We start from the raw sequence: 18273 nt of genomic DNA on the forward strand, positions 1-18273 counted from the left end.
GGTCGGTGATCGCAGTGATCCATATTTATATTTTTATTTCTTAAAAATATTTTTCTTTGATAAGTAGATAATTGAAAATAATTGTAATTTTGTAACTGTAAAAATTTTTTAAAAATAATTTTTATTTAAAAATTATTAATTAAAAATTTTAAATCTATATCTTTCAAACTGCATCTGAATAATGTAGATTTTACTACAATGATCGGTGTTATGATGCTGATCGTTGTAATAAATACTGAAACTGGTCCAAAAAGTAATGGAGATGGTGAATTTATAAAAAGGTGACATCAAACTGGTTAAAGCATAGTGGCATTAAGCAATGAAAATAAGATGCCATGCATCATATTAAGTATTGCCAAAAGCAAAAGCACAGTTGACATGAGAATAATACTCTCACTAATCTTTACATAAGCAATAACTAACAAATTACATAAATTAACATATTAATAAAAATTAGTTGAAATCAATAAATATGTAAACGATATAATTTTTAATTTTTTGTAGATATAGTCTTGTTTATAATGATGATCAGTACCAAATAAAATGAGTGAAAAAATGAATAAAAATAAGTAGGGAAAAAAATATAAGAGAGATGTATAATTAATTAATGATAAAAATAGAAGAAGAAAAAAAAACACATTCAAGTTCCAGACAAACACAACAGTGTCACTTATGTATAAGATCAAGGGAGAGAGAATATAAATAATAATAATAATAATAATAATGCATTGAATCGAGACTTGATATTTATAAACATCTGACTCATATCATATTTGCCTGTAATGGCTGGAAATGGAATGCAATAATAGTGACTATAATGAGATTGTTTGGTCACAGATGGTGAAATGAAATTTATTTTTTATTTAATTAACTATAAATAAAATTTAAAAAAAAATGCTTTGTTTTGGTTATCCTTCACCCTACTAAAGAGACTTACACATTCAGCGTGCTCATAAATATACTCTCAAGTTATGATTTTTTTAAAAAAATTTTTTTATAAATTCTCGGAATCAAACTTATACTTAAATAAATTTTCTCATATAAATACATATATAATTAAAAATATCAATTTTCAAGGGGTCTCACCTTCCTAATGAGAACAATACAAGATCAAATTTTGAAAAACGTAATTATTATAAGAACTTTAACCTTAATGTTCTGGTTTGATAAAAATTAGTCTCAACCCTAAGGTGTGTTTGGTATAAGATTTGAAAAGGAGGGGAGGGAAAGGGAAGGATTTTAATTATTTCTCTTTGTTTGGCAACACACAAATTTTAAGAGGAGAGGTTCCCTCTACTCCTCAACCTCCCCTCTAAATTTGGGAGGATTTGAAGGGAAAGGGTAATATTTTGTCATGTTGTAACCATCATGCTTATATTTTATCATGTTGTGGCCATTATGCCTATATCTTAAATAAAATAAGGGCGAAATTGTCAATGTAAAAATATTTTTTCATTCTCTCTCCTCATGAATCAAACAAAGTAATATTAAAACTTCTCCCTTTTTCTCCTTTTTTATAAAAATATTAAAAAAAATACATTCAAGTTCCAGACAAACACAACAAAAAAATGCATTGAATCGAGACTTGATATTTATAAACATCTGACTCATATCCTATTTGCCTGTAATGGCTGCAAAGGGAATGCAATAATAGTGACCATAATGAGATTGTTTGGTCACATATGGTGAAATGAAATTTATTTTTTATTTAGTTAAATATAAAAAATTTAAAAAAATATGTTTTTTGGTCATCCTGACTTACACATTCAGCATACTCATTAATATATTTTTACCTCATGATTTTTAAAATTTTTTTTTATAAATTCTCGGAATCAAACTTATAATTGAATAAACTTTCTCATATAAATACATATATAATTAAAAATCTCAAATTTTAAACAGTCTCACCTTCGTAAGAAAAAGAACACGCGTTCAAATCCTGAAAAATGTACTATTTGTTATGACTTATGAGAGTTTTAATCTTAATATTTTCAATTTGATAGAGATTAGTCTCAAACTCAAAGTAAGATAAGGATATTCTGACTTATATTTTAAAAAAATCCCAAATTTATAAAAAAGCAAAAAGGTGACAGACCAAACAGATTAGAGCATGTTAGGCATAATTAACCTTTTTCCTGTTTGGGTAGTCAAATACCAAAAAAGATTAATCTATTTTAATTAATGATTGCCCAAATTATCAAATCACCCTCCAATCAAAACAATGTCTCAACAGTTTACCTACTTTTGGGGTATTAAAAAAATGGGGATATTGAGATCTGATTCAGAAACACGCCCCCACTTCCGCCTAATATTTAATTACTAATAATTAGAAAAGTCTTAATCACTAATTAATGATCCTAATAAACAATTAGTAGTAGTATTCTGGGTGGTCCACCCATGGCAGTTAACAATGGTTGACCTCTCCCACGTGGCTGGAACTCTGAATCTGGACCATTCTTTTTTTTTTTTTTTAAAAAGGTGTTCTCCGAAAAGTAATTATTGAATATTGAGGTGAATCTACATTAAATATTCAACATTATCAAAATTATTAAAAATATTCATATGAAATCGCGTTGCATTCACTTTGCTTTACGCTTTTATTTTTTTTCCCCAATTACGTACAACCATTTATACTCCCTGAATATGGTCTGTTTTATTATGTTTATACTTTAAGAAGGATTAAATTCAGTTTTGTTTTGAAAGCTTTTAAATCGGAGCTACGGACATCATAAAATTTTTTTGGAGTTAATATTTCTCCGAAAATGTTAAAAATGGAGCAGCGTTTTCGTTCTCTAACCATAGCGAAACAACCGTTATGCCATATATGATTTCACGTGAGGTATGAGAACCAGTTTTAATGTTGATCGCAGCCGTTGCGATGGGATCTAAAGCATTTAAAATAAGTTTTGATAGTTTAGATTTAAAATTTTTAACTAATAATTTTTAAATAAAAAGTTATTTTTTAAAATTACAGTTAAGAAATTACATTTATTTTTTATTATATGCCTATTAAAAGGAAAACATTTGTAAAAGCAAAAATATTAAATTATAAATCTCGCCGTTCACATTAAAGTTAAATGGTTGAGATTTAATGAGCATTATAGTAGTCATCATTACGATGAGCACTGAAATTGGCTCGGTGGGACATGACTGTACTTTCTTTTAATTCATTTTTTCCAAAAATTTTTGGGCAAATTACACACAGGTCCCACACAAGACAATTAATTCATAAAAAGTCTCTAAAAATTTCAAAATGATTCCTAAGTCTCTAGGGACCTGTGTGTAATAAATTAAAATTAGAAAATTACCTATTTACCCCATTAATTTTATTGTAGTAATTTATTTACAACCTCAACAGTGACTGTTAACAACCCGAGGAGAAGTGGTTAACAACCTCGGCAGTGCCCTTGACAACTCACTCTGTGGGATACCAGAGGCACTGCCGAGGTTGTTAACCACTTCTCCTTGAGTTATCAACAGCCACTGTTGAGGTTGTAAATGAACAGGGCAAATAGGTAATTTCACAATTACAATTTATTATACACAGGTCCCTGTGGACTTGGGAGTTATTTTGGAATTTTGAGGGACTTTTTGTGAATTAATTGTCTTATGTGGGACCTGAGTGTAATTTTTCCAATTTTTTTTCTAGGAGCCATATTAAATTGTAGGGAGAATCTCATAAAAAGGAAGCTTAAAATTACTAAATATTCCTTCAGTTCTTAATATAAAACCTATTTAACTAATTTGATTAGATCAAGAAAGTTAGATAAGTTAGTTAATTATAAAAAACATGACATGTTTTTCTCAAAAAATACTATAATCATTTTTCTTAATATCTTCTCTTTATGTCTTAGTTGATTATGGTTGATAGAATATCAGTAAGGATAATTTAGAAAAAATTGATAAATGTGATAAATAGGTCTTATATTTAATATCAAAATCAATTCAACAATTAGGTCTTATATTAAAGACCGGAGAAGTATTAAATTAGGTTGGGTAACAACACTTTAACAGGTGTTGACAATACTAGATTTATAAATAACAATACATTTTTGTTGAAATTTCTTATGTAAAAATTTATAATTTCAAACTTGTTTTGTGTAAGAGTTAGAGATTTATGTTTGACATTGACAAATTCATCTTATCTGTAGTCATGCTGAGAGGAAAAGGGATTAGGCAATATTAAGGGCAGGATGAGGCATTGATGATCTCCACTCTGTACTTTTACTCTGCGCCTTTTTCATGTTCATGTTTTTTTTTTTGGGGGTTCTTTTTTCATTTCGCTATTTCAATTTGGGCACATTACTCCTTTTTTTCAATACTTTCACGGCAATATTCTTCTTTTTATGAAAAATTTTAGGGTGAAAATAATAGGGGGAAAAAAAGCATAGTCATGCCCATGTAAAACCATACACGGCATGAGATTCGACAAAACAAACATTCATTTGGCTATTTTTTAGTATGGGGTGCCATTACTTTTACTTCTTTTTTTTTTTTTGTCCACCCAATTTACCGAAACTTTACTCCTATTACATCTGGATTCGACCCACGTCGTTCACCTAGCTATGGTAGGTGAGTCTCCCAATAGAAATTTTTGCATATGCTGACACTCGAACTCGAAACCTCACTTAATCGGTACCAACTCTTGCTTTTACACTTTGGAGATGACATTGAAGCTGCAAAAATTTTTTGGGTACTCGCAGTTTTTACAATAAAACTTTTAAGGCAAAATTGGGCCTTAATCCTTTTAAGATGGAAGAAAAATTTATTTCATGTTACATACACTTTCTTAATCTCAAAACTCTCAGCAATAAGTATTTTTAAATGCATGAAAGCCCTTTTAGCTATAAATGAGAGGCAAATTTGGAAAAGTATATTTTTTTTTTTGTTATTTCCAAACCAGTCCTAATTAAATGGGTCACAAATTTAATACCACTAACTAAATTAACTGCGTTCCTTAAATCTTGCCAAATACTTCCTTTTATCTTAAATACGTGAACTTTTTACCTAATTCACATGGACTTAAAAAAAAAGAAGAAGAAGCCTGGGTTGATTTATTGCAATTAAAAATCAAAAAAATAAAAAATTTATGATATATATTTTTTTGAAATGTTTCTCCCACTTAATTCGAGTAACGACTTTTATTCATTCATTAAAATTAAAAAAAAAAAGGTGCTGAGTAGGGTTACTTAGTAAAAAAATAATTTTTTGGCCAACGTAAAAAAATGGGAGAATTATAAATAACTATTACAAATATTTTTCTCATTTTCTCGTGGCCAACCTTCCAAATATTTGTATTATTATTAGATTTTATACAAAGTTAATGATATTTTGATATTATTAATCAAAAGTTCGGATTAAACAGCCTAATTCTAGACGAATTTGATCCTGATGGAAAACAAATTCTAAAAGTGTAATTTGCCTCTAACCATAGTATTTAAATGAAATATGATACTCCTTCGATCTTAAATGTAAGATTTATTTTATAATATAAAATTATATTATAAAATAAATCTTATATTAAAGATAGGAGGAAGTAAATTAAATTAAATAATCTCACGGAACCAGGTCCACACAAAGTGCACATGGCTACGTGGCAAGTTATCCGGCCCAACTAACCGGCGAAGAGGAACGTGTGGGTCATTTCGCACTTGCCGGGTTACCATACAAACCGACAAAGGGTCCGTGGGGACCCACCGCCCACCACAGCCAAAATCCTCTGTTCCTGCATTTCGCTCTGCCCCCAACCCCCCCAGCATTTCTCCGGTGGGTCCCACGACCAGCCCAATCGGCGGCCCATGAGCATCGGAGTATCACCTTGATGGACCACACATGGCGTGCCACGTGTCTGGACCCACGAACCGGCTTAAATTAAAGTTACTTTCTCCGCTTGCTCTTTTTCTTCTCTTTTGGGGATTGAGGTTTTTTGATAACGTTATCTTTCGTTGATTGGATGATTTCGGCCACGTGGTTGTCCTTGTTGGATTTCCCTTTTCTTACAACCTGCCGCCAATTTCGGATCGGGTCGATTTGTTTTCTCGTGTCGGAGTAAGATCAACGTACGCAACTAAGCAACTTGATCTAATTTTCTTTTTTAAAAAAAAAATTTAAACTTCAATCCTTTCTATTATAAATGAAAAAGATTTATCGTGCGTCCTCAACCGGAAACTATTTTCCAGAAACCATCCGCCCATAAAGAAAATTTTAGAATAATATAGTGCATAAATTTTCAAAATTGTTATAAATGTTATGATTTTTTTAACGCCATGCATTGAGTTATTTTTAAAGTTAAAGTATATTTTTAGTCTTTTAGCTTCACACAGGATTTCATTTTGATCCCCTAATTTTTAAAAGTATACTTTTAGTCTTTTAGTTCTAAAATTATTAGTCTTAAATAATAATTTTTTTATAACAATTATAGTTGTTTTGAATATTAAACGTAATATGTCAGCATTTAATAATGTTTTATCAAGAGTTTAATATCATCATTTTTTGTTAACAGTTTTAGGATTAAGAAGACTAAAAGTTTACTTTTTAAAGTTAAAGGACCATAATAAAATTTTGTGTAAAGTTAAAAGACTAAAAGTATACTTTAACCTATTTTTAAAAATGTTTTAAATGAAAGTAATTCATTAAAAGAATGGATCTTTTTTGCTATTATTTGCACAAATCGGCTTCTAATTGATTTATGGAGATTATTTATCACGTTTCCTTATATGCTGCTAAATTATTACTTGTTCTCGTTTACCCAAAAAATATATTATTTGACTTGCCCATTAATATCCTCGTGGCAATTTGTTTAAGAAAAATAGCAAGAAAAACGACAGATATTCAAATTCCTTAGAATGATTCGGGTCGAGCTCCATGCTCAAGCTAACCGATCCATTCACAATACGCGGGTCGGGTCGGGGCTAAGGCAGAGGACGTGGAGGGTCATGGTACACGCACTAGCTCCAAACTCTAGCTAGCCTTCTAATAGGCGTGTAAAACCCAGAACCAGACGACTGAGGGAAGACGAAGGCCTCAAATCCCACAGGGAAGAGGAAGTGGAGAGAAAAGACACCACAGTACAAAGAGAATATTACAGACAGTTCGGGACAGAAAAGGGACATTTTCATTTTCAATATAGAAAATAAGAGGGGGGAAAAAAGGAGGAGGAAGAAGAACAAGAAGAAAAGGGGAGCAAGAAAAGAAAGGAACACTAAAAATGGTTTTTTGGGGGGGGGGGAAGAAGGTTTGGCAAGAGTGGAGAGTATTTGGTGGGTCAGATTGTGAAGCCTAGAATGCTTAGTGGCCGTTGTTAGTTTGCTCTCCATGATGTTGATGTCTCCCTACTTAGTTTTGTTTAATTAATGGAAAGCTCCTGTGAGTGGTTCTAAGAAGCGCAATACCCAACAGGTGTGCATTTGTTTTTTTCCCGTTTCTTCTCATGAAATTTCATATTTTTCTGAGTGGTTGGATTTCCGTGTGGCTTTTTGGATTTCATTGGATGAGTGTAACGAACTTCTGAATTTAATATTCAGCTCTAGTGCTGAAGTATGAACACGAGAAACCCGTAACAATAAAAATAAAATAATGATGCTGATAAGCAGTTGTTTTATCCTTTCTTGCTCTGACTGATGACTGCGATTTCTTCATGATTTGGATCCCATTATGTGAGTTGTTGCTGTAGTTAATGGAATGGTTGTTCTTGTTTATTCTAGCTGAAGTTCTTTTTATACTGAATTTTCATCCTGGTTTTTGGTTCAACTACAGATAAGCATTCGTGGTGCATCTTTTTCAGTTGCGGTTACAGTAGTTCCCAAGATTTCTATTGAATACGGCTTGTTGCTTCTTTTGATTGGCTGTTCACTCGTTTAAAAGTAGAGGGTAACGAAGGAAGAGTTTTATTTATCGATCGGGTAGCTATAATATAGTGTACAGTCATGCCTGTGACATCACTATGGGTTGTCTCCCCTAGCTTAGAGGTCTCCAATTGCTCTGGATTCCTTGATTCATTTCGAGACGGGAAGCTGTTTGATTCTTCCAAGTTTATCCCGCGTTGTTCAAGTTCGATCAGAGCAAAGAAGGATAGGAAGAGGAGGCGGAGACTTTGCTCTTTGAGTACAAATTTGAAGTATTCATGCGTTGGCCATACTGGCCTAGAGAGTGCTAGCAATTTACCTTTGCTATCAAACGTGCTAGCAAACCCAGCGGGAGAAATGGCTGTTTCATCAGAGCAGAAGGTCTATGAGGTGGTGCTTAAGCAGGCTTCCCTGGTTAAGAGGAAGCTAGGATCTGTTGGGGACCTTGATGTGAAACCAGATATTCCTCTGCCGGGGAATTTGGGTTTGTTGAGCGAAGCTTATGATCGTTGTGGAGAAGTTTGTGCAGAATATGCCAAAACGTTTTACTTGGGTTAGCTTTCTCTTATCTTTCCTTCAAGTGAGGAATTTTACTTGTAGTTTAATTCGGGTTTGGATCATGGTTTGAATCCGATTGAAATTGGTTGTTTTGGCCTTCCAGGAACTCAGTTAATGACCCCTGAAAGGCGAAGGGCTATTTGGGCTATATATGGTGAGTAATATTGACCAACAGTTGAATTATTCTCATTCTTCTCAATCCATTTCATTTTGACAAGGAATTGAGACCTTACTGGTCCCTGAAATCCATATAAATATATTTGGATCAAGCATCTTTCTCAACTTTATTAGCAATATATATTCGCTATTAAAAGTTCTCTGTCTGAATGACAGTGGATGTGCTTTTTGTACATGATGAATAAAATTGATCCCTCAACATTAATAGAGCGATGTATTTTTGCCATTTTCCTTTAAAAGTGGGAAGGGTGAGTTAATCAAGTGGTCAGGCTTGTTGCCATTACTTCATAAGTGAAGGAGCTTTTTGCTTTATCTTGCCCTATTTGTCAGTTACTCATACAAGGCTTATCCTGTATCAAAAATGATCAGCTTGGCGGTCTCTTATGTGGTTCCTTGTATTTACAGTGTGGTGTAGGAGAACAGATGAACTTGTTGATGGCCCTAATGCTTCACATATAACGCCAACTGCTTTAGATAGGTGGGAGTCAAGGTTGGATGATCTTTTCCAAGGTCGTCCATTTGATATGCTTGATGCTGCTCTAGCAGATACAGTTGCCAAATTTCCTGTTGATATTCAGGTAGGGATCAGTTTCAGAAGTTGGATGAAGACTAAGTGAGATCCTAGTTGGAATTATATATTTATGAGGTCTATCATCTTGCTTTTTTGTATTTAAGCGTAACAAGGATTAAAATAAAGATCTTTTAACTGTATCATCTTAATGGCTTTCTTGTCATACACGACAATCGTATGATACTGTTCTCTTCAATTAAAAAATTTCTCTTCATTGAACAATCTTAGATTTCTAAAATAGAAGAAAATCATCAGTATCTTCAATAGATTTCTCTGACATTGCTTGGATTTACATGTTACTGTGGTTTGCAGAAGGCAAATCTGCAATCAGTAACACATTACATTTCCTTTTAATTTTCCTGGCTGCCATGAAATTCCACACTTCTATTACCCTGAAAAAACTGACCTATTCGAATCTTAAGTTCAATTCATGATTATCAAAATTTAGGTCCCATTTTGTGCACTTTTAATGTGAGCAAATTCAATTTGCCAAAAAATTTATGAGAGAATCCATATCTCAATATCTTTTGTTCTTGTTTATGCAGCCGTTTAAAGATATGATCGAAGGAATGAGAATGGACCTTAGGAAGTCCAGATACAAAAATTTCGATGAACTTTATCTTTACTGTTATTATGTTGCCGGGACAGTTGGTTTAATGAGTGTTCCAGTCATGGGAATTTCACCAGAGTCACAAGCTACAACAGAGAGTGTATATAATGCTGCCTTGGCCCTAGGAATTGCAAACCAGCTAACTAACATACTCAGAGATGTTGGAGAGGAGTAAGTTGAAAGTGTCTGTATGTTTATTTCTTTTATAAGTTCGTATAAGCATTGTTGTGTAAATCTTTCTCTTGACCACAAAGTGTTCTATTAGACCTTTTGTGGTATTGCCTCTGCGCCAAAGTGACATAATTATAGATAAACATGATTCCAGATAATAATGATTTACATATGTCCTTAGCAAGTCCTACAAGACAGGTTGTGAATTCTTGCAATAGAATAAGATGTAAATAGGCAATCTTTTTTGATATAGCGTGCAAGTTTTGTGAACTAATTATGTTTTAAGACACCTAGTTTCTGTCAAATGATCTAAACTCTCTATGTGATATGTCACTATACAAGTGAGATTTTATATGTTCTTTGCTCCATAAACTTCCATTAGGTTCCGTATGATTTGTTGAGGTTCTTTAATTCTTTGTTTATGCCTCGCCTGATTGGTAAGAGAAGAGAAAACATAGGGAAAAAATGAAGGGAAGAAAAGGGACTGATATTTGGGGTTCTATGTCTTCAATAGATCATACTTCGCTTTTCCAAAATAATTTTCTAGAATTTCCTGCGCTTCTTGTTAGTCTTCCCCTTCTCATAAAAAAGTTCTTTGGCAGTGCCAAGAGAGGGAGAGTATATCTACCGCAGGATGAGTTGGCTCAGGCAGGGCTATCAGATGATGACATATTTGCAGGGAAGGTGACTGACAAATGGAGAAACTTCATGAAGAGCCAAATTAAAAGGGCAAGGATGTTTTTTGATGAGGCTGAGAAGGGAGTCACAGAGCTTAATGAAGCCAGCAGATGGCCGGTAAGACGTCCAAAGCTTTTATCATTATGGAATATCTCATATCTGTGCCTTGATTGTGACGAGCACAAAATATAATTTACCTCAAAAAATGAAAAGAAAGAAAGAATAAGATATTTGACTTGTTTGTTATAAGGACAAAATGCCAGCATGTGCACATTGGCTGTGTTGGGTCAATCATTGTTCAGCGTTGACCGACTGTCTTTTCTGTTTATTTTTAATTGTAATGTAAGATATAGGCGAAACTTTATTGTCAGTATCAAGTAAAGTTATTGGCTGTGCTTGTAAAAAGTTCTTTTACGCAACCAGAAGTTCTCATCTAGCCTGACCTAAATTCAGATAAAGCCACTTTTTAAGTGGTGCAAGTAGCTTTCCTTACCTGTATTTTTGTGTCAATATACAAATCAATGAGTGTGGCAATTTTGGTTAACTTAATTTTTTTCAGATTTGTCATTATCCCAACCATGACTTGTCATATGTATAGTTCAATTCAGTGGGGTTGAACAACTTTTCAAGCCTTCACTTTTCCTCTTAAGAGCTTGTTGGCTGTTAGTAGTTTTGTTAGGTTTTCCCCTTGACATGTGTGGGGCCGTGTCAACAACCTCTAGCCCCCCGTAACACAGGCAAATTTCAATATTACAGAAACTGAATCATAAATAGACACAAGGAACACGTCAAAACTAAAATTTAGTAGAAAGGGTGTTCAAATTTACCAATAAGAGTTGGTTCTAATGAAAGAGTCTCAATACCTTTTAAACATGATCTAGTAGGCTCACCAAATTCACAGTCTGATTAAGACTTGCCGGTATGTGTTATCAAGCCCTACATTGAGTAGTATAGAATGCTTAGGTATTTAAGTATGTTGATTCTCTCACCTCAACAGCTAGTTTTTAGGGTAGGTTCACAATCACAAACTTTTGTACCTCCTGCACTCCACACGTGCGCATGATGGTATTGGATCCGATTCACTAACTTTACATTTGCATCTAGCCATCTCAATGTGCTGAATCCATACACAGTTAACATTCGCTGTTACATTTATTTAGCTTTAGAATGTGTTCAACTCAAAATGCTTATTTGGTGGATATGAATGAGGATGTTGGTTATATTACCTTGATTAGCATTTCAAGTTGTGAACGCAAAATGAGTATTACTGGGGTGTTGCAGGTATGGGCGTCCTTGTTGTTGTATCGCCAGATATTAGACGAGATTGAAGCTAATGATTATGACAATTTCTCAAAGAGAGCATATGTAAGCAAGGCCAAGAAATTACTTTTTCTTCCCATTGCCTATGCGAGATCTATGATGCCTCCTTCTTCAAGAAAGTTGTCTCCTTCAAGAAAGACATAGAGGTCCTACTCTTTCACACAGTTCTGTACAAAACTGGACTGAGAATAGAATCTGCAGGGGAAAAAAGATGCATAATCTGTATATGATATTGTATCAACAGCTTGTAATTCATTATCCTCATTTTGTAGCTAATAATAGTAGTTTGTAAGGTTTTTCTATGGCCTTTCTCGCCCTTTTGGCTTCATTGGAGGTAAATAGGATGGTTCATAGTGGTTGGATCTTACCGTGCATTCAGTATTTCAAAGTATCCTTTTAAATGCATCTAGTATCTTAAAGTATCTTGTAGTGTATCCAAAACTTGAAATAATTTTTTTTTGTCTTGGTTCCCAAAAAAAATATTTTAGGGTATTTAATACACTTAAAAAAAATTACCTTTTAAGTGTTAGGTGTATCAAAAATATATTAAGGTGCTAGACGTACTTAAAAAAAATACCGTGAGCAAATTAATGTGACAGTAGTTTTATCTTGGCTATGGTGATATCAACGGAGGGCGTGAAGAGGCGAGGTGTTCATGAATCCAGGTGGTTCATGCATGCTTATTGGAAAATTGGGAGGACTGGACCTAGTGAATTGGATATATAGGTTTTGTTCTTAAAATTTATTAGTCCATTTAAGAAAAATTTAAAAAAACAAGACTCTCGGCACGTTATTAAAAATCAAATGAAACTATACTTTGTTAAAAATTAATAAAACAAAGAAACGACAAAGACTATATAAATAATCAGATGAAATTATAGAGACATGCAAATTAATTTTCCCTACAAAATTATGAGGGGTAAAGGTTTTTTTTTAAGCTTAGAAACTAATATTTTATATGATTAAATTATAGGTACTAAATTGTACTAAGACCGGCCACCCAAAATCGTACTGAGCTAAAGTTGAAAAATTGAGTTCCAACCAAATAAAAACTGAGATTTTCTTTTTTGCCAACAAAAACTATGAAAATTGAGTTATAGCAAATTAACGTTTAGGAATTATAATTGATGCAAAATTACAGGAATAAAATGATTACATTTCTCTTAATAATATCTATCTTATTTAAATTTGAGCAGACGAAAGCTGGCTGGGGAACAAAAAGGTTACGAAAACTTTTATTTGGGTCTTCTTATGTTCCCAGGGCCAACAAAAGCTTCTTTGAATAAATAACAACTGAAAACATCTGATGATATGAGCCCAAAAGCACAATGCTATAATGTATCGCGAGCCCACGCGCTCCATGTTTCAAGTTCGTTACAATTTTTTGAATACGTCCGGCCTGGTCTTTTTCATAAGCCACACTTTGAAGATGTGAAAAATAATTATATATATTTTTGTATTAATTATAAAAGTTCCTCTTTAATTACCTTTTTTGTCATCCAAATACTCTCATTTTCTCTCTATCCAACTCATCTATAAACCTGCACTGTTGTACACACAATAGAGACACACAGACACAGACACACACAATAGAGACACAATCATGTCGATGTGCCTGCGGATACATGAATCAACGAACCAAATCCATGAGCTTCTTCCAGGCAGGTCGGCCAGAAATACGATCCCACCACGCATTCACGTTCTTCCTCTCTCTGATCAAATGGCCCATCTTGGCCTCCTCTATCAGATACCTTATGCCCGGAAGGTGGCTGAGATCGGCGAGCGTGAAGGTGTCGCCGGCGAGGTAGGCGCTCTCGCCCAGCCGCTTCTCGTACACGTCCATCACCTTCTCCAGCTTCTGCTCGCAGCTGTGAGCCAAGGCCAAGTCTCCGGGCTGACCCATTCTGGGCAGGATCACTAGTTGCAGAACCAGGTTGAAGCACAGGTCGTTGAAGTTGTGAGCTTCCACTTCAAGCCACTGGTCCACCATGGCTCTCTCCTCCAAGCTTTGCCCTAGCAGGTTGGGACCACGGTCGCCGTACTTGGCTGCGTAGTACCTGATGATTGCCCTCGATTCTGCACGCACAAGCAACATTCAAAACGACGTCAGAGAGATATTGATTGCTCTAGAATCGTCTCAGCTCTATATTCAGAGACTTGAATGGATCTTGTCTCCGTGTAAGACCAAGGGGTGTTTTTGGATGTAAACAAAATAATAATTTTAAAAGTACTTTTACAGTGTATGAAGGAGGTGTTTGGATAAAAATAAAATTATGGTTTTAAAAATATTTTTACAGCATATAAAATAAAATATAAATAAATTTGTCTCGATTTACGAAAAAATATTTTTCATTCATCTAAACACCCTCAAGAAGTGGTATGATGCCAAGCAGTATGAATATTTATTCATTGCGTCTTCTCTTTCCTTTCTTTGTTTTTTTTAAATTCCATTTCAACAGAAAATATATAAATACACTTCACACAGTCACACCAATGAAATTTGGCAGAATTGTAATAAGGTCTCAAAGAATGAATATATTCACACACAAAAAACCCATAACAATTGAGTATCTTATAATGACAAATTTTAAATAAATTTCAGCTGTTAGTAATCATTTTTCTTGTTTGAGATCTCAGCCTCATGGAATTTTCCATGGCTAAGGACACAGTACGACATATATGGGATTTGGTCGGAGACATATACCTCAGGAAAGAAAACAAAGTAAATTAAAAAGATGTCGACATATCAGGCCACAATAAGGAAAGAAAATATATATTCCGACATAAAGTTCTATTTTTGGCGGTCCTCATCACTGCACGTAACTCATCTATTTGTCACTAGTAATTATGGTTTAAACTCCCAAAAAGAGAAGGAAAAAAGTTAAAAATATTTTTAACATGTAAATTCTCATTTATCAGTCATGACATCTTCAACTGTGAGATAAATCAAAAGATGGTTAGAAAATAGAAAAATGACAAAAAAAAAAGCCTTAAATTTTAAAAAGATAAATAGCTCATGACTATTCTTGTAACGGTTTTGACTATTTTTGTAATGATTTTTGCAGGTCAAAATATAATCAAACTCACCTATTTATCATTTTGAAATTCAACATGTATTTCTTCTGTTATTTCCTCTTAAATAATAGATATAAATACACTATTATGTATAGTAGACTTGATTAAATTTGATGAAGGTGAGACTTGAATAAGTATATGGAAACAGTTTCTTGTCAGAAAGCAAATTCACAAGGATAAGATATTTAAATACCCTAAAAGCATCTACAAAGAAGCATCTGGTATCTGGAAGTTTTTTTTTGGCTATATACCTCGAAAGTTTTATTTCGTAACATATCTTCTTGAACCATTATCTACCGTTAAATTTGACCGCTAAAGATATCAGTTAAATTGTATAATTTATTGGTCAAACTTAACAGTGAATAATGATAAGAGTATTTTTACTATGAAAATAAACTTTCCAGCCATATAAGAGTAAAAAAAAAAATTTCAGGTGCTAGTTGCTCATTCATAAATATTTTAGGGATATTTAAGCACCTTGTTACAATTCATAATGGTAATTCCACTAACGACAAATATTTATATTTTTACCATAAAAGGATATGTTTTTTTTCCTTGGAATTAATAAGGACAATGAAGGTACGTCCCAAAACACAAGTCACATGCAAATACTGAAGAATAAGCAAAACAAAAAAGGTAAGTATAGTACTAAAGAAATTTGGTAAACGTTCTATTCATGAGTAAAGCATACAACAGCATATAACCGTTTTAAGACGGAGGGAAAAGTCAGATACGAATTTTGTGCAGATAGAAATTTACAGTTTTTAGCATATTCTAGTTACCAATACAATTGCTTAATATAATTACTAGTTTTATTGTTTATTTCGTTCACATGTCTAGAAGATATTTTCTATTCATAACATTGAGTTGTTTGTCTTCTTCTTTTTTTTCCCATTCCTTTTTACTCTACTTGCTTCGTACAATGTTAATTAGGTTTAGAAGTAATCCTTGAAAATTAAACTAGCATTAATCTATACATCATAGAAAAATGTATAACATAGTTTATGAAAGCTGGTTTCTTAATTACTCTATCTAACTCTAAATGTAAGAGATATATGACTAATTCACATATATTAAAAATAAGTTAAGTTAGTTATTTGTAAAAAAAAATGTGTTAGTTTGCCTAAAATACTCATTTAACCATTTACATTAAAATTACTCTGTTCACCAAAAAAAATACTCTTATTAATGAAAATCCTCTTTAAAAGTGATAAATTTTAGTAACAGTACATTGAGATATTATATATTATATTTACTTGTGGGCATTTCAGATAAGGACTTTCGTTGTCCCCCCCTTTTTGTGACCCAAGAGATTCTTTGCCGATAGTATCTCTTTCATAATTAATCTCTTTTGACTTGATTTGTTTAATCTAAAAAATTAAAAATTGAACTCGTAACTATTATCTCTTAAAACAGACAAGAGCCCATGCCACTAATGTGTCAACTAAAATTAATAAAAATGTTAGTTTAGTTTAGTCAATTCTTGAATAATATAATAGTAAGCAAACTATATTATTCACAGACATTATTGAATAAAATAATTTGCTCTTTGTGAGAGGCCAACATGTAGACATGTAGTTAATACTACCTCTTATCCTAAATATAAGAGATAGTTGATTAATTTGAATAGATTAAGAAAATAAGTTAGGTTAGTTATTTGTAATAAATAGGTGTTATCTTTCTTAAAATATCCCTGCTAATCAAATATATTAGCTAAAACTACTATTAGTAGAAGGATTACCTTAGAAAAAAAATGTATAAATACGAAAAACAAAATACATTAAAGTCTTATATTTATGATCAAAATAAAAATTAAATAATGTCTTATATTACGGACGGAGGTAGTATACAGCAACACAAGGACCAATATGAAACATGAAACATCATGCAAAAGAAATACAATGGTTGCTCGCCATAGCAAACTAAAAAAATGTTAGTTTAGTTAGTTAATTCTTGAATAATGTAATGGTAGTAAGAAAACTATATTATTCACAGACGTTATTGAATAAAATAGTTTGCAACATATAGTTAATTAAGTAATAGTAATAAAAGGACAAATACGAAACATGAAACAAATGCAAAAGAGATATATAATGGTTGCTCACCATAGAGCTTGAAATCGCCATCTTCCACCACCGGCACTTGTCCAAAGGGCTGCAACACGTACAGCCACAAAATCTTATTAACTCCATAAGAAAAGACACATACTACCTCAGGTCCTAATTATAAAGTATCATTTATAGCCTATAAATAAGATCTTATATCGGGGGTAGTATATACATATGTATGAGTTCGTTCATTAGACTACAAGAAAACATGTGTAAGTTTTCAGAAGAGAAGTGGGAACCTGGCGGTGAAGAAAGTCCGGAGACTTGTGTTCTCCGTGATCAAGATCAACATGGATGAGCTCGAAGTGGACGCCCTTCTCTATGAGACAAGCCAAGACTCTTTGAGGGCAAGCTGCCTTTGCTGCTCCATAAACCTTCACCACCATTTTCTCTCTCTTTCTTTTCTATTTCTCCCCCTAACTGGCTAAACACGTACGCCAAGCTCAACGCTCGTGATTTTGCCCCCTCCCAAACTCACCAATTTATAGCCAAAACACTTGGCTAAGCTAGCTAGGCAGCAGCATTCCGACTCACGTCACAGGGTCTAGATTTTCTTTGAAAAGCTTCACACACACACACACACAACACACACACCACACACATTTTACTCTTTTTCACCCTTTGTTTGTTATTTCCATTTTTTTAATTAATTTTTAGCCCCAGAAACATGGGCAGCCCTCACCCCCCAAAATTTTGTTACCCCCAGTTCTTAATATAAAATTCTAATTAACTAATTTGAGTAGATTAATAAGTTTAATTAAGCTAGTTATTTATGATAAATATGTGTTGTTTTCCTTAAAATATCTTTGTTAATCATGTGTATTAACGTGTGCAACGACCACAAAGATTATTTTAGGAAAAAATAGATAAATATAAGGAACAAAGTAAATTGGAGTATTATATTTAGAATCAAATTGAATATCAAATTAGCTTTTGTATTAAGTACTAGAGAGGTAGTATTTAAATAACATCTTTATATCAATGCTTTCTTGTAACCCAACTCAATCTCACTCGTAATCTCAACTCATTTAAGTCAAAACAATTTTCACAACTTTATTCCACAGATTTAGATTGGTTATTCTCTATTTATAAATTGATATTGTCATGTACACTATTTACAATAAAACTAATAGTAAAATTAGCAAATTGACAAACAAGAGA

The 18273-nt window shown here is 32.9% G+C and overlaps 2 protein-coding genes across 4 annotated transcripts; one reads left to right on the forward strand and one right to left on the reverse strand.

Annotated features, from left to right (window-relative positions):
- Positions 1-7228: 7228 nt before the first annotated feature.
- On the forward strand, positions 7229-12245 carry LOC114755884 (phytoene synthase 2, chloroplastic). Of its 3 annotated transcripts, none has more exons than XM_028944776.1 (7): positions 7229-7398; positions 7756-8397; positions 8506-8556; positions 8985-9157; positions 9696-9931; positions 10534-10726; positions 11891-12073. In XM_028944776.1, exons 2-7 carry the CDS (start codon positions 7926-7928, stop codon positions 12071-12073), a joined length of 1308 nt encoding a protein of 435 aa, XP_028800609.1. In that variant the 5' UTR covers positions 7229-7398; positions 7756-7925. The 3 variants fall into 3 exon arrangements, with proteins under 3 accessions (XP_028800609.1, XP_028800612.1, XP_028800611.1); XM_028944779.1 differs by lacking the exon at positions 7229-7398 and adding an exon at positions 7455-7655; XM_028944778.1 differs by lacking the exon at positions 7229-7398 and having other exon boundaries at positions 7926-8397; positions 11891-12245.
- Positions 12246-13484: 1239 nt separating this feature from the next.
- LOC114755883 (glutathione S-transferase F11-like) lies at positions 13485-17503 on the reverse strand. Its single transcript, XM_028944775.1, has 3 exons — positions 17352-17503; positions 17110-17158; positions 13485-14005 (listed from the first exon to the last, which is right to left on the reverse strand). Exons 1-3 carry the CDS (start codon positions 17496-17498, stop codon positions 13560-13562), a joined length of 642 nt encoding a protein of 213 aa, XP_028800608.1. The 5' UTR covers positions 17499-17503; the 3' UTR covers positions 13485-13559.
- Between the last annotated feature and the right edge of the window lie 770 nt (positions 17504-18273).

The sequence above is a fragment of the Neltuma alba genome, unplaced genomic scaffold (assembly GCF_004799145.2).
Source record: "Neltuma alba isolate B1F8T4 unplaced genomic scaffold, ASM479914v2 tig00010345_pilon, whole genome shotgun sequence".
Classification (NCBI taxonomy): Eukaryota; Viridiplantae; Streptophyta; class Magnoliopsida; order Fabales; family Fabaceae; genus Neltuma; species Neltuma alba.

Bases quoted from the DNA above. Each gene is read 5' to 3' on its own strand.
- LOC114755883 (XM_028944775.1), bottom strand. From the start codon at position 17,498: ATGGTGGTGAAGGTTTATGGAGCAGCAAAGGCAGCTTGCCCTCAAAGA. The intron at 17,159-17,351 runs GTTCCCACTTCT...TACGTGTTGCAG, and splicing joins CGGACTTTCTTCACCGCCAG to CCCTTTGGACAAGTGCCGGT. The intron at 14,006-17,109 runs GTGAGCAACCAT...TTGTGCGTGCAG, and splicing joins TGGCGATTTCAAGCTCTATG to AATCGAGGGCAATCATCAGG.
- LOC114755884 (XM_028944776.1), top strand. From the start codon at position 7,926: ATGCCTGTGACATCACTATGGGTTGTCTCCCCTAGCTTAGAGGTCTCC. The intron at 8,398-8,505 runs GTTAGCTTTCTC...TTGGCCTTCCAG, and splicing joins TGCCAAAACGTTTTACTTGG to GAACTCAGTTAATGACCCCT. The intron at 9,932-10,533 runs GTAAGTTGAAAG...GTTCTTTGGCAG, and splicing joins CTCAGAGATGTTGGAGAGGA to TGCCAAGAGAGGGAGAGTAT.